This window comes from Canis lupus, chromosome 18 (genome assembly GCF_003254725.2).
Source record: "Canis lupus dingo isolate Sandy chromosome 18, ASM325472v2, whole genome shotgun sequence".
Taxonomy (NCBI): Eukaryota; Metazoa; Chordata; class Mammalia; order Carnivora; family Canidae; genus Canis; species Canis lupus.
Genome location: NC_064260.1, coordinates 2,964,515 through 2,981,262, shown reverse-complemented (window position 1 = coordinate 2,981,262; position 16,748 = coordinate 2,964,515). Strand labels below are relative to the sequence as shown.

The window sequence follows — 16,748 nt, the reverse complement described above, 5'->3', positions numbered from 1 at the left end:
ACATGGCTAGCAAACTCAGCTTCACTGAGGAGTGAGTCAAATGAAAATAGGAAAAACGAGGATGAAGTTATTGGGTAGAGCCATGAATAAGACTAAACACACCTACCATCTTCACTGACACTTTGGATACACCTGAATATCAAATTTGCCTCTAATATTTTCAGCAATCAACATGGAAAAAAATAATTTGGTTATCAATTCATGTTGACTAAAAGTTAAAATATAGGTAAATATAAAAGAACTAGGTTTCGCGTGCTTGTAGGGTTATGAAGCGAGCCCCCTCTCCCTGTCAAAAGCGTACCAGAGACACATTTTCTAACTTCTCTTGGTGAGACTGAGAAATTGAACAATAGTACTTCCTGAAACTCACATCAAGAAGAAAAATGTCAGTGACACTGCATACAGATGTAGGTGATATTAAAATTGAAGTATTCTGTGAGAGGACACCCAAAACTTGTGAGAATTTCTTGGCTCTTTGTGCCAGTAATTACTACAATGGCTGTATATTTCATAGAAATATCAAGGGTTTCATGGTTCAAACAGGAGATCCGACAGGTACCGGAAGAGGAGGTAACAGTATCTGGGGCAAGAAATTTGAGGATGAATATAGTGAATATCTTAAGCACAATGTTAGGGGTGTTGTATCAATGGCTAATAATGGCCCAAACACCAATGGATCTCAGTTCTTCATCACCTATGGCAAACAGCCACATTTGGACATGAAATACACGGTATTTGGAAAGGTAATAGATGGTCTAGAAACTCTAGATGAATTGGAGAAGTTACCAGTAAATGAGAAGACCTACTGGCCTCTTAATGACGTACACATTAAGGACAAAACTATTCATGCCAATCCATTTGCACAATAGCTATAATAGACCTAGAAAAATATTTGGCAGACTATTTAAGGAACACACCTATTGTGGTTTACCCAGTTTTAATTATGTCAAAAGATTACATCATCCTTCTGCTTGTTTATAGCTAAGATCTTATTTAAGTTTAATTTTCCAAAAAACTCTTCTAATTTTTGGTTACATATAAGCATTCATTTTTTTTTTTAAGATTTTATTTACTTACTCATGAAAGGCAGAGACACAGACAGAAGGAGAAGCAGGCTCCATGCAGGGAGCCCGACGTGGGACTGGATCCCAGGTCTCCAGGATCAGGCCCCTGGCTGAAGGTGGCGCTAAACTGCTGAGCCACCTGGGCTGCCCAAATCCTGGCATTTTTAAGCACTATGCACATTCCTGCCATATCTAGTCCACGTCCTAGAGGTAGTCTTTTCCATTAATTATTCACTTTGTGCAGTCAGAGTAAGGACAAGATAGAGATGATCTAGAAAAGCCAGCCAGCCAATCCATTTGCTATTTTCTGTGGTCTTTAGATTACAGTAAAGGCTCAGAGAAGTCCTAGAGTACAGTAAGCACTCAATTTCCCAATTCCTTTGTCCATGGAACTTTTTTAAAGCGTATCATATATAGTATTGTAGGACAGAATTCTACAGGTGATCTGTTTGAAAAATGCAACTAATTGGCTAAGAGCACCAGTTGTAGAGTCCTGGATTGTGTTTGAATCACAGCTCTACCTCCTACTAGTAACTTTAGGCAGGTTACCATCTCCCAGATTTTCTCATCCCTAAAGACTCATCCCCTTCATAAGACTGTGAGGACTAATGAAACAATGTAAAGCTTCTGGCATCTGATAAGTGTTCTGTAGTGAGTAAACAGAAGCTATTCTCTTAATATTTATCTCCACCATAAGGCTCTCACCGAATCAGGCCTCATCATTTACATATCTATAAATATATAGATATATATCATTGATCTCATCAAAACCGTATTATTTGATCTGCCTCCATCACCTTGATTAGATTTTGGTATTACTAAAACTGATGCCAAGCATTTCTTGGTTTGTATCATTTCTACAGATAGCTGATCTAACTAATATTTTCTTTCTTAATTATAATTTGGATGTTAGCTTGTAATATTCTCTTATTACCACCTATACCTTCTACTAAACTGATGTGCCAATTATATTAATGTCTTCACCTTTTAAAAAATAAGCTCTGTGCCCAACATGGAGATTGAATTCATGACCCTAAGATTAAGAATTGCATGCTCTACCTACCGAGCCAGTCAGGCACCCCTAATGCCCTCACGTTTTGATTCAGCCTTCTAATTTAGTCATTTAGATTTCTAGACCATATTAAAGCCTCTTTTGGGCCAAAATTTGTTTTGACACTTTCTTATACCTGATTTTTTTTTCTCCCAACTGAATGGCATTGAATGTTTTTGTCATTACTCTTAGGAGGCTTTTACTGATTGCCAAGATGTTTTTGTACTGACTGGCATTCTGTCAATTTTAATTCTAAACCCTGCTCTTAAAACAAAACAAAAAAACAAAAAAAAAACAAAAAAACAAAAAAACAAAACAAAAAAAAGAACTATAATTGCTCTTAGTATTAATAAAGGAAAGGATTTTTTTCTAATTGGCTACACAAAAATAACTCTGTGAATATGATCAATTCACTCACAATATTTTTACTATAAAGCTAACTGTTTTTTACTATGACTTACCATTTGGGTTATGTTTATACAGTAAAGCAGAATTTAATAAAAAAATATATATAGCACATAACTTTTCTGAAGCCATTGTTTTCTGATTGCTTTTATAATTTGAGTTCTTTTCTTAATTTGTCAGCAGAAAGCCTACTTTCCTCCCCTTTTATATCAATAAGTGAAGCTTAGCATATTTCCTTCCCAGAAAGTTCTCCCCAATTTTTTTCTTTAAGTAGGCTCCAGGCCCAGCATGGAGCCCAGCATGGGGCTCAAAGTCATGATCTGAGATCAGGAATCAGGACACATAACCCACTGAGCCACCCAGGAGCCCCTCCTTCCTAGAAAGTTCTTCTTTCATGGATATGCTACTAAAGAGAGGAAAAATAAAGATGGAAAATTGGTATGAAAAGTGTCCCAGATTGGCTTAAAGTTAACTATCAAGGTAGCTAGCATCTATCTACCTATGTCTATCCATCATTATATCTATATTTCTAAGTATACTTAACTATACATAATTATATCTACATCTATTTGTTTATCCATCCATATACAACTATGGACTAATACTGGTGCCTTTGACCCCAGTGTAATGACACAGGATTGTAAAGACTTATCAGGTACTTGAAAGACTAATTCAGATGGGTTCCCAAACTGCAAAAACAGAAGGTTCACACTGGAGATTGTCTCATTCCCTCAGGTCATGTCAGGAAAGCTGCACACAGGTGTGTGTGCCACATGGCAGTAGGTACATTGAAACGAGGGATTGGATCCAGAGGATCCCCAATGGGGAATCCTCTAAAAATGGAGTCATAATGCCAGTCAAAGGAACTTGAATAGATAGCATGTAGAAAACAAGGCCTAAAGGAACATGGGAGGTGTTTTCCAAATTTTGAAAATGCTTATATGTCCTGGTATTTAGAATTGTTATATGGGGGATTCCAGATTTGAGTTAAAATTAATCTATGAGTCAAAGGGACACAATTTGAAAGGACAAGCTTGAAATAAATAAAGTGCCCACCCTCCCTTCCCAATGAAGACAAGTACCATGAAAAAAAAAAAAAAAAAAAGTATTTCCTAGCAAGTCTGTCAATGAGATTCTGAATGTAGTTGGAATTTTAATCAGTCATATTTTAAAGTCCTTTCAAACTCCCCAATTTTACTGTTTTCTAAACTACCTCTTTGAGAACAAAAGGGAGTGGCTTTACACACTGTACTGAATTGAAAAAGGTGCTAACATCCTTAGCCTTAGTCAACTTGTCTGTAAAATTTGGACATTTCTTTTTTTTTATTTAATTTTTTTATTGGAGTTCAATTTGCCAACATATAGCATAACACCCAGTGCTCATAAATTTGGACATTCCTATCTTCCTTTCAAGTTTCCTGTTTAAAGTAAGATGTTCTGCACAATTTGCAGAAAGTGGGCCTGACACATGATGCTAAGAAAACAATGCACATTGACTTAGCACATACTAAGATCTATGACAGTAATGTTAGAGCATACTTTTGTGCATGACACTCAGTGGTTTTACAAGAAGGCCATTAAATTCTGAATCAGGATTCTAGTTCATCCTGTCCCTCAGTGATAGGATGTATTCATTACCTCTTTAATTCTATTTCCTCACCACAAAAGGAAGATGAATCCCCCCATTTACCTCATAGGGTTATTGTGAAAATCAAATGATAAAATGTACATGAAAAATATTGACAAACAATAAAGAAATATAAGAACACTAGGGGATGATAACACCAATATCATATTGTTGTACTCATAAAACAGGTAAGTAAGGTGTGCCGCTGAAAACCTGGCCCAGGGGAAAGAAAATGATCAAAAAGGATTATTTTTCTTAGTAGTTTCCTTATTTTAAATCATGGGAAAATTGTTTTAGAATAAGAGTATGACACATGATCAATTTTCAGATTTGAGTATTTGGGGATGTATCACCTCCAGTCACGTTCACACCTCCCACAGTTAATTTTCAGGTCACAGCCTTACAATATCACCCCAAATGTTGACATTAACGGTGTTCTTGAATAAGGAGGGATTTCTTGGTCAATAGCCTTCACAGGGGCATGGGACCTTATCTCTAAAAGCACAATTCTTACTCACCATATTGCCTATTCCTTAGAGGATTTGAAAACTTCTAACTTTGCATCTATTACATAGAGTAGGATCATTGAAAACCCTCACAAGGCTTCAAAGGGTGAACTCATAACACGTAAGTAAAGATAAAGGATGGAGAGAAAAATCAATCAAGCAGGCACGGTGTGCCTATGAGAATTACAAATGTCCTCCTCACTCCCCAGGATTCTTTCTCAGATGCACAGAGTACTTCTGAGGTTAACCAGTGCATCTACTTTTCCTGGGACTTTCCTAGTTTTAGCACTTAAAATTCTGAAAATGGAGTTCAGATAACCTGTGGTGGTTGGCACCACAAACTTTGCCTTCAGATTATGAGCCATCCAGATATGCATGAGGAAGCCTGCCTTCAGGAAACCCCAGGCAAAAGTTTCTAGTGAGGTCTTATATATATCCCACTGGTCGTACAGCAAAGCCAGGCTGGATAACCTGGTGTACACAGGTGTAAAACCCCAATCAATACATTTCTGAAAAATGTAGAGACACTAACCTTGGGTTCCTCCAGGGAAGTTTCAAACTTTAAACAGCACATTAAAATTCACCAGCCAACCCAGCTCATTCTTATCTTGGGCAAAGGTCAGTACCAGACTTCCAGGCATAGCAGAAAAAAGCACAGAACTGTCCCACTTCAGCTGTAAGATTGCCCGATCTTTTGCACTGTTAAACTCTTCCCAAATCTCAGAAATGTAGAGCTGTAGAGACCTTTAAAATAATCAACCTGTGGTAGAAGTATTCTAAGCTGATCATCAGGATTCCCATCTCCCAGTATACATCTGACATATATCACCTCTTCTTGTAGACAGAGCAAGCAACTATGATGGACATCACTCCTATGGTCGGGGATGTTAATCAATTGACTTTGAGTTGATCAGAAGGGAGATTGTTTTGGTTGGGCCTAGCCTAATTAGTTGAGCTTTTTGAAGGAATTTAAAGGTCAGAAAGACACTCTCCTACTGGCCTTGAAAGTAAGCTAACAGCCATGTTGTGAGATGGGGGAGCTGTGCGTCAAGGACCCATGGGTAGTCTTTAGGAGTGGAGCGCAGTCCCTGGGTGACTGAAGTCATGCTGCTACAAGAGAATGATTTCGCCAAAGACCAGTAAGCCTGGAGGCTGAATAGTCCAGTGCCTTTGCCTCTACACTGTGACACCTCCAAAATGGCATCAACTTGCAGAGCTGAACAAATTTTTCCCTCTTTAAAATCCAGATAGTCAGTGTTCCTGCTCGAAAGTCCGTTTATTCATGAATAAGAGGCTGGCCAAGGGCTGAGAATGAATTTCAACAGCTCGTTCTCAGTGGACTATGGAACAGACTCACGATTACAAAACAGCCTGTAAAGGTTGTGATCTTTACGCCTCATCTAGAAGCATCGCCAGCATGGGAAGGGGATTTAAATTGTATTGAAAGCATTGTTTATCTATCACTAATGACCAAACTGAATTTCCCTTCCTTTGTTCTTACAGCAATCTTCTACGTGAATAGACATGGAGTTTGGTAAATGGGTTTAACCTTTCTCAGATAGAGAAATAAGAGGATTTTCATTTAATCTCTCTTCTAAAAAGCTAATGTTAAAATAAAACCTTTTGTGCCGTTGGGACTTTATGTACAATGCATCATACAACATTGCAATACTTATAACTTTAATCATGTATTTACAAAAGAGATTATTATCATACTAGAAGTTCCTAAACAGATAAAGGTCAAGACTATTATTCTGTTCAGGGCAAGGACATATACGTCCCTGACAACGATTCATTATTTCTTAGTCTTTCAGTGTTGAAATTGTCAAATATTTAATTTTCTACACTAAATTCGATTGTGTCAAGAAGACAGTTATGGTAAACATGTATATTTGACACCAACATGCAAAATGGCATGGAATAAAACTCTACTTAAATTTATGAAAAATATAAATATCTAATACTCCTTGAGGCCTTAGTTCAAAGAATCGGGGACAAGAAGGAAGATAAGAAGATTCAAATACCTCCGCCCCCTTCCTTCCATTATGACAATATTTCTCCTGCAGTCTCCTTCCCTCTTCTTCCCCCTGGTCCTCATGCTCTACCTCACTGAGAAGCCTCAGTCCTCTTCTTGTTTCCAAACCAGCTCACCGTCTAGCTCTCCCATTCTAAATTACCTTCCCCTCTCTTTGATTCTAATTTGTACCCTTTCAGGACAGAACAGAGTCAACCCCACCTTATTTTATTCACAAGCCTCTCTTGTTTCCTCTGTGATCCCCACTCAGTGATTAACCTTTGGAGGACAGAGGCCACATTTCCATTACATCCTCCACTGTGGCCTTCAGGTTGGATGTTTACAGTCCAGGTTTGTTCTTGGAAGATACTTTGACTCTCTGCTCCTCCTCGGATGTGGCTCCTGGACCACGGTTTTCTTGCTTAAAAGGCTTTTATCATTGGTAATTGGAATCTTACTCCCTATGCTAGGATATTTGAATCTACTTGGACATTTTGTTGAAGGTGGACATTTTGTTGAACCTCCATCAATAATGGAGGTTACTTTATTCTGAGCACAGCAGGGGTGCTTATGAGATCAATGCCAATGATTTTGCCCCAGCTAACCTACCTTTACATGTTAAATGAGCACATCAGACTGACTGGAGAGCCTGCCTAAGCTTGAGAGAAGAGAGGCACTGCTCAATCAGAGTGGCCATGATTCCATGCGAGATTCTAAGGGAAAGATGAATGTCATCCAAGAGCAATGAGACCTGAATATTTTCAGATTTCTTGCTACATAAGATCATGCCAACTGAGGTTGATGAGAGCTGATTCTCTTTATCTGTCTTTGTCATCAAAATCTTGCAGGTGTTCAGGGCCACTGACCAGGCTAGCATTCTGTTTTTTTCAATAGAACACAGATTTGGAGATATAGGATTTAATCCTTGGGTGGGGGAATCAACTTCAATTCAAAACTGGTGCTAGAAAGAAGAGTTTGTGGCTATCATGTCCATAGAATGTTAGAAGTGAGTGTTCTCATTGATGTACATCGTGTGCTTGCTTTTGAATTCAGCATTAAATGGTTGCCCATTCAAAACTCAAACTGTATACCTGTATGTGTGTCCAAGGCCATAAAGATTACATTGTAAATATTATTTTTATTACTAAAGATCATCTTATTAAAATGCAAACTCTTAGGTCAAATAGCATAATATTTTTTGACATCTTCTTGAACAAGCTGTGAGAAGTAATAGTGGCACTTGGCTCATTGACAAGTCTGAGAATACGACACCAGCAATGATGTCAGATTTTTGAAGATCTAACACCAGAAGTATTTAAGCTAGTCCCATTGATGCCATTGACAGCAGTAATCATTCTCAGAACTATGGGAAAAATAATAGAAATAAAAAAGAAGCTTTCAGAAGAAGAAAGAAGAAGAAGAAGAAGAAGAAGAAGAAGAAGAAGAAGAAGAAGAAGAAGAAGAAGAAGAAGAAGAAGAAACTTTCCTATCAAATCATTCATTGTAGACCTTTGACCTGTCTGCATATATCACCACCAGGAAAGGCGGTGATTTTATTTATCCATGTCTAACTGGATAAATAAAATCAGTTTCCAACAATAACAGCACAAGCCACTTTCTTGGGCTTGTTACTACTTAATCATCTGCAGTCTTGCCAATCAGTCTTCCAGTGTCTGTAAGAACACAACACAGAGCGTAGGTAGTCCTGTACCCCTCATCCCCGGCCTGCACTGGCTGAACTTCACTCAATAAAGAGTGCCAAGGCCAGTTGGACCTATGGTATGCTTGAGGTGGTTTCTGCTCCACTAGAGAAAGATGTGGATGCCAGACCTGAAGAAATGGATCCACATTCAATGGGATGAGGCTGCTTTGGAAAGGTTATCCACATAATGTATCTCTATTATCATGTACTCGCCTTCTGTCTTTCCACTGAATTCATGTTTTTATGTTTCTCTATTGAATCTTGCCTATTTTTCTTTGGTTGTAATACTAGTATCTGTTTTTTGTTTTTTGTTTTTGTTTTTGTTTTTTTTTTTGTTAAGCACAGAGAACTGGAACATAAATAAGCTGTTTTCATCTGCTCAGTTATTCATGTAACTTGGCAAATATGCAACATATTATATTATAAATATTTTCATAATTATTCAAATATCTTATATTTGAATAGTTATATTCAAATGTAGAGAATCTATGCCTTTTACTTCTCCCTCCCGTTGTGTCTTTAATCATCTTTTCAGGTGTCTTGATACGAATTGTGATTCTGAGCATTCTCGTCTCACCTCTTTATCCTTTCTTGTAGCTCTTCCAAGGCATAGCATATCCTGGCACCTCAGATCTAAAACACAGGCTGATTTTCAGCCAAAATCTGTCTTCCATGATTGGATTTGCTGAACTTTCCGTTCTGCTCTATATTGCTTTTTATGTTAATTTGATTTTACCTGCTGTGATTTTACTTGGGTTGCAATCTCTGTTTTCCACAATTTTTGCCTTAGCTAAACATATGTGACTGCCCATTTGATCTCACTAACAAGAACAGCAAAAGGATATCATTTTGGTTTTTTATATAAATACGCTATCTGAAGTGGAGAATGTAGTTAACTTCAAGTGTTCAAAGATAACTTCCATGTTTTTTTCAGCAAGTAATACAAAAATTGTATTGTAAATTAATCTCCTGTATACTGTCAGCAAAAATTAATGTAACTGGAGAATACCATTATATTTATATGCACAGATGATAGAAATATTGATAATGGGTATTGAAGCTCTGAGTTCAAAAGCTCTGGGGTTTATGGACAGCAAGAAATTCTTCACGAGTAGAGGCATCTTAAGTAATGGGGAAGGCAGTGATGCCCAGCTTCCCAAAACAAAATATCCCCATTCATGTCTGCTTAGATGCCCCCAAAGGCTATCTGATCAAATCCAAGGATTGCCTTTGAGCCATATGACTAGGGATATAGTGGCTGCTTATACCATGTCATAAAAATAATTTGATGCATGAATCAATATATTTAAAATAAGATTATAAGAAAAAGAAAACAAAAAAAAGAAGAAAATAATCACAAGAACTCAGCAGATTCTCCCTCTGTCCATGGTTAAATATCCACAGGATTTCCCCGTTCACAAAACAGAACCAATTCCCCTCAGATTACCAAGGTTTGCTATAGTTGTAGATAACATTAGGTGCTTAGATGCTCGCTTTTTAATCATAGCACTTTACATTACATAACATTTCAAAGTTTAGATAATGCTTTAAAAAATGCATTATCTCATTTAAATTTATCTTCTTCAAATGACTTCCATATTGCCCAGATGAGTGTCAATACATCTTAACAGAATTTTAAAGTGAAAACGATCATATTGCATGATGAATATGATTCTGCTCTCAACTTTGTTTTAATGGTTAGAAGACACATTGCTTTTGTATTTAAGTTTGTAAGCAGAGAAATGATATCTAAAAAATTCACTCAACAGATAAATGAGATATTGCTCTGCTTAAATCTATCCTTGGTTGTTTCAAATATAGGACACCTTTCCTCCTTGTTCAGGAAACAGAAAAGGCGCTTCAACCTGGAAAATCAGATGATGCTTTTAAATGGGAGAGAAAGTGCCTTGTGATTACTACCTTTATCCTAAAACCTGGAGTCACTTTGAAGGTTGGTATTTGGGCACAGTAGTGGCATGAGTGGTGGTAGGGATGTACTGTGGCAACAAGGGGTGATTGACTATAGAGAATCCAGCAACAACAATAAAACCAACTCAAAGTCAGTCTCTTTCTATAGTCACCATGTACCTCTCATCCTCAATGGTGTCAGTAGTAAAATGCAGACTACAGTCTCTAACCCTTACCCTACCCTACCTCACAGCCATCCTGGAGCTGAATCAGGGAAGGTTCAAATTACAAATTATAAAATAGAGGAGAGTTACCCTGGAAAGTCTTTGTACACAGGTCAGGCCACACCTACCCAACAGAAATGCCAAGTCCCTATAGCCTTAAGCTTTCCAGCTGTATCAGTGCTGATTCCCAATGCACATCACAATGCATACCATGCATCAGGAGAATGTATGAGGCCTTACATTCACCTACATAATTGACTGATTATCCTAATAATAAACATATTAAGTTATGACAGCTAATTTTCCTCAAAGAATAAAATGATGTTATTTCAAATGTCATGTTTTGAATATTTGAGTTTCAATCCCCTTATTAATCACCCACAGTAAACTGACTCATTACAGGTATTAATTTGATCCTGTCTTTTGCAGTCAGATTATTAATGCTCTAAGCATAAAGTGTGTCATTATAGAACTTATTGTCAGTATAAAGTTTCTGCAAAGATTATGGAATTTTGGGTTGATAAAAGGAAATAAGTCAAGAGTGATGGGAAAAAATTATCTGAAGTGATTAAAATAAATAATTAATCTTTTAGCTGGAAATAAAGCCACATTGTCAGTCCCAGACTAACTTTTAGAGACGATGGATTCACACAGGGGTGCTTCCTTAGCCCAGAAGCAGGTGTGGTACTGGAAGACAAATGTGGGTGACTTCAGGTCTTCAGAGTCCATGGCAAGACCTGCTTTTCCAGAACCTTCACTTGTCCCCACAGCTTCTGCCATTCACTGAAAAGAGGCAGCAAACTCAGAGCCTTTTCAGATGTCTTTGAAATCAAGGGTAATACTCTCTGATTTATTTTCCTCTTTTCCTCTGAAATCGCATTCAAGAGCTGTAGGAATTAAGTAGTGCATTATTTCGCCTGGTGAATTTTAGAATATGTGGAATTAATCTCCTTATAAAGCATGGTTCCAGTGTGTGTAACTGTTCTCCTTTAGCTCAAACTTTAAGTACCCAAGAATGAAAATGAATTACTGATGACAAAGCAACTATTCCAACTCTTGTAGTTCATAGTTAAGCTGGAATAAAAGTAATTCCATTGCAGTGAAATAAATAAATCAGTCCATAGGAAGCATGGAGAAAATCTGAGTAGAAACTTCTTTCGTATTTGTATTTTTACAAGTGTGAATTCAGCTTCCTTCTTATAGTTCAAAGAAGACAAGAACTAAGGGGAAAGGAAACTAGTGTTCACTGAATCTCACTATGTTCCAGGCTTCCTTGTCATATAAAGCTTATCATGGGCCTTTGAAAAGAGACATAGGACTTCTTTAAGGAGTGCATGACTTGTTTTGAGTGCTTGAGCCAATACTACCTAACACTCCTTGATAGTCTATCCTAATGCAGGTATCCTAGCATCAGGAAATAGATATATCCTAGGTGTCCAGAAAACCAATCCAAACATTCTCTTCACTAAGATAAGGTTGGAGAGTGTGGCCATCCTGTGTTCCCTGACAAAGGATGGTGCTATGAACCCCAGCAAAGCCTGCACTACAGAGAAACCTACCTACTTTTCCTACTCTTGTTTCATTTTGATGTTCAATTATGCAGTTCCATCCAGTACTCTGGAAAGAGGTTAGGGTGTCAGGGTTCATGTTATGAAGTTCATATATGGCAACATTGGCTTGTACACATGGAAAGGAGGAGTGAAGTAGCTCAGACAACCTAGCTGGAGTGTACATGCTCTAGCAACCTGCTGAGAAAGAATAGATTTTGCATCTGTGTACATGACACACAAGAAGATGTAATATACCCAGCAGCCCTAGAGCCCACCAATGAGGATGGCCCACCAGTCCCTTGAGGACTATCAGTCCATAGATGTCACGTTCATAGGGCACCTGGGTGGCTCAGCTGGTTGAGCATTAGACTCTTGATTTCTTTTTTTTTTTTTAATTTTATTTATTTATTCATGAGAAACACAGAGACACAGGCAGAGGGGGAAGCAGGCTTCCTGCAGGGAACCTGATGTGGGACTCAATCCCGGGTCTCCAGGGTCACGCGTTGGGCTGAAGGCAGCACAAAACTGCTGAACCACCCGGGCTGCCCTAGACTCCTGATTTCATCTCAGGTCATGATCTTGGGGTCATGAGGTCAAGTCCCATGTCAGGCTCTGCACTCAGGGTGGAGTCTGCTTGAGAGTCTCTTTCTCTCCTTCCCCACCCCCCCAATAGCTTCCTCCTGCATGAATGCTCTCTCTCTCTCTCTCTCTCTCTCTCTCTCTCTCCTCTCTCTCTCTCCCTCCCCCCCAAAAAAATCTCATATTCATTCTGGGAGTTAGTCATACGCCTCCTTACAAGCCTCAGAGAACCCTGGTATTTCACCTTGCCTTTAAGGAATATCTCAGTGTTGGAGAAACATTGGGAAATTTATAAATAGTAGAGAAATGAAACAGTTTGTATTTATCAGGAATGCTGGGTCTTCCTTTCATGCAACAGAAGGATGCAAGAACCAGATTGACTGAGCCCAACCATAATTCTAACTGATCACTGGTTAGTTTCATCCAAAGCAGACTGTTTTAATCAAGCACAAATATTTATAGAGGTGATCAGTATATTCAGAATACATTTGCATGAGATTATAAAAGTGACCCATTTATGTTACTCCAAATATTACTGTCCACTTCTGATTATTAAGTGCAAATTTACCCCAGAATCCCACTTCCAGATATTGCTAAAAATTTCTAGAATGATTTAAGTGTGCTATGGGACTATTACTGAACTAAGTTTTATTTATGGATGCTTTCAGGAGGAACTGGGTGAATCCAGGTTTTTTTTTTTTTCTTTTGTAAGTAAATTATACCTCAAGAAAGCTATTAAAATATAATAAAAGCAAAGACTATAAAAGTGTCAAATGAAAAATCACCCATCCTACCTCAGCTCCCAAAGGATGACCACATTGCAAAAAATTTGATGTGAATCTTTAAAGAAGTGTATTGTAATACGCATGAAAGTTTGCATATTTATTTTTTATTTTTATTTTTAAAAATATTTTATATATTTGAGAAAAAGAGAGAGAGCATGTGCAAGCACAGGTCTGAGAGAGAGAGAGAGCATGAGCAGGAGAGGGGAGCGCAGAAGGAGAAGCAGACTCCTCACTCAGCAGGGAGCCTGATACAAGGCTCAACTCCAGGACCCTGAATTATGACCTGAGCCAAAGGCAGGCCAAATGCAGGCACACTGATGTTGTTGTTTTTCAATAAGTAATCTTAAGTTTTATTTTATTTTTTTTGTGGGGGGGGTATTTTTTAATTTATTTTTATTTTTTTTAATAAATTTATTTTTATTGGTGTTCAATTTGCCAACATACAGAATAACACCCAGTGCTCATCCCATCAAGTGCCCCCCTCAGTGCCTGTCACCCATTCACCCCCACCCCCTGCCCTCCTCCCCTTCCACCACCCCTAGTTCATTTCCCAGAATTAGGAGTCTTTATGTTCTGTCTCCCTTTCTGATATTTCCTACCCATTTCTTCTCCCTTCCCTTCTATTCCCTTTCACTATTATTTGTATTCCCCAAATGAATGAGAACATATAATGTTTGTCCTTCTCCGATTGACTTACTTCACTCAGCATAATACCCTCCAGTTCCATCCACGTTGAAGCAAATGGTGGGTATTTGTCATTTCTAATGGCTGAGGAATATTCCACTGTATACATAAACCACATCTTCTTTATCCATTCATCTTTCGATGGACACTGAGGCTCCTTCCACAGTTTAGCTATTGTAGACATTGCTGCTGTGAATATCGGGGTGCAGGTGTCCCGGCGTTTCATTGCATCTGAATCTTTGGGGTAAATCCCCAGCAGTGCAATTGCTGGGTCGTAGGGCAGGTCTATTTTTAACTCTTTGAAGAACCTCCACACAGTTTTCCAGAGTGGCTGCACCAGTTCACATTCCCACCAACACTGCAAGAGGGTTCCCTTTTCTCCGCATCCTCTCCAACATTTGTGGTTTCCTGCCTTGTTAATTTTCCCCATTCTCACTGGTGTGAGGTGGTATCTCATTGTGGTTTTGATTTGTATTTCCCTGATGGCCAGTGATGCGGAGCATTTTCTCATGTGTGTGTTGGCCACGTCTATGTCTTCCTCTGTGAGATTTCTCTTCATGTCTTTTGCCCATTTCATGATTGGATTGTTTGTTTCTTTGCTGTTGAGTTTAATAAGTTCTTTATAGATCTTGGAAACTAGCCCTTTATCTGATACGTCATTTGCAAATATCTTCTCCCATTCTGTAGGTTGTCTTTGAGTTTTGTTGACTGTATCCTTTGCTTGCAAAAGCTTCTTATCTTGATGAAGTCCCAATAGTTCATTTTTGCTTTTGTTTCTTTTGCCTTCGTGGATGTATCTTGCAAGAAGTTACTGTGGCCGAGTTCAAAAAGGGTGTTGCCTGTGTTCTCCTCTAGGATTTTGATGGAATCTTGTCTCACATTTAGGTCTTTCATCCATTTTGAGTTTATCTTTGTGTCTGGTGCAAGAGAGTGGTCTAGTTTCATTCTTCTGCATGTGGATGTCCAATTTTCCCAGTAATCTTAAGTTTAAAAAAAAAAGAAAGAAACCCAGGATAGCCAACAAAATATTGAAGAAGAAGAACAAAGTTGGAGGATTGAGAATAACCAACCTCAGAACTCACTGGGAAGCCACAGTAATCAGGACAGTATGGCATTGGTGAAAGAATAAACAAATAAATCAATAGAACAGAACAAAGATCCCAGACACAGACCCACACCATATATTCAACTAATCTTTGATAAAGGAGCAAAAACAGTTCAATAGAGCAAATATAGCTTTTTCAACAAATGATCTGGAATAGCTGGATAGTCACACACAAATAAATACATTTAGACACAGACCTTACACCCTTCCAAAAATTAACTTGAAATATATGATCTAAATGTAAAATGAAAAACTAGAAATCTTCTAGAAGATATAGAAGAAAATCTAGACGACCTTGGACATGGTGGTACCTTTTCAAATACAAACCAAAGACAAAAATCATGAAAGAAATAATTGATAAGCTAGGCTTTATTAAAACTAAAACGTCTGCTCTGCAAAAGACATTGCCAAGAGAATGAAAAGATCTGCCACAGACTGGGAAAACATATTTGCAAAAGACATATCTGATAAAGTACCACTAGCCAAAGAATACGAAGAGTGATTAAAACTCAGCAATAATGAAACAAACAACTTATACAACAATGGCCCAAACTCCTTAAGAGACATCTCACCAAAGAAGATACACAGATGCCAAATAAGCATATGAAAAGATGCTCCACATCATCTGCCATCAGGGAAATGCAGGTCAAAAACAGCGACCTACTACAACATACTTTTTAGAATGGCCACAACTTGAAACACTGATGGCACCAAATACTGGTAAGGATGTGAAACAACATGAACACTCATGTATTGCTGGTGCGAGTGCAAAATGACACAACCATTTTGAAAGACAGTTCAGTGTTTTCTTACAAAACGAAACATGCTCTTCCCATGCAATCTAGTAATAAACTCCTTGGTATTTACACAAAGGAATTGAAAACATACCCACACAAGAGTCTGCACATTGATGTGGATAGTAGCCTTATTTATAAGTGCCAAAATTTGGAAGCAGCCAAGATGTCCTTCAGCTGGTGAGTGGATAAATAAACAATAGTGCATCCAGACTAAATATTATTCAGTGCTAAGGAGAAATGAGCTTCTATCCCATGAAAAGACATGGATGAAACTTACATGGATGTTACTAGGTCAAAGAAGTCAATCTGAAAAGGCTATATGCTGTGTGATCCCAACTATAACACTCAAGAAGAGACAAAACTGCAATCAAAAGGATCAGTGGTTGCCACAAGCGAGGGTGAGTGGGGGAAAGAGATGAACAAGCAGAGCACATAGGGCTTTTAGGGCAATAAAACTACTTTCTATGATATTAGAATGATGGCGAGGTGTTATTACACTTTTGTCCAAGCCCACAGAATTTGTAGCACCAATAACAAACCATTAGGTAAACTAAACTTTGGGTGATGATGGTATGTTAATGTCTCATCCTTGGTAAAAAGGCACCATTCAGGTTAATTATGTTGATAATGCAGGAGGGCATTCATGTGTGGGGACAGTGGGTACATGGGGAATCTCTGTACCTTCCTTCCAATTTTGTTGTAGGCCTAAAAATGCTCTAAAAATCATCTTGAATTAAAGGAGAAGAA

At 38.1% G+C, this 16,748-nt stretch overlaps 1 protein-coding gene across 1 annotated transcript; it reads left to right on the top strand.

Annotated features, from left to right (window-relative positions):
* The first annotated feature begins 250 nt into the window (after positions 1-250).
* On the top strand, positions 251-2,033 carry LOC112661318 (peptidyl-prolyl cis-trans isomerase-like 3). The gene has a single exon (XM_035701089.2). The coding sequence runs from the start codon at positions 384-386 to the stop codon at positions 867-869; it is 486 nt and encodes a 161-aa protein (XP_035556982.1). The 5' UTR covers positions 251-383; the 3' UTR covers positions 870-2,033.
* The last annotated feature ends 14,715 nt before the right edge of the window (positions 2,034-16,748 follow it).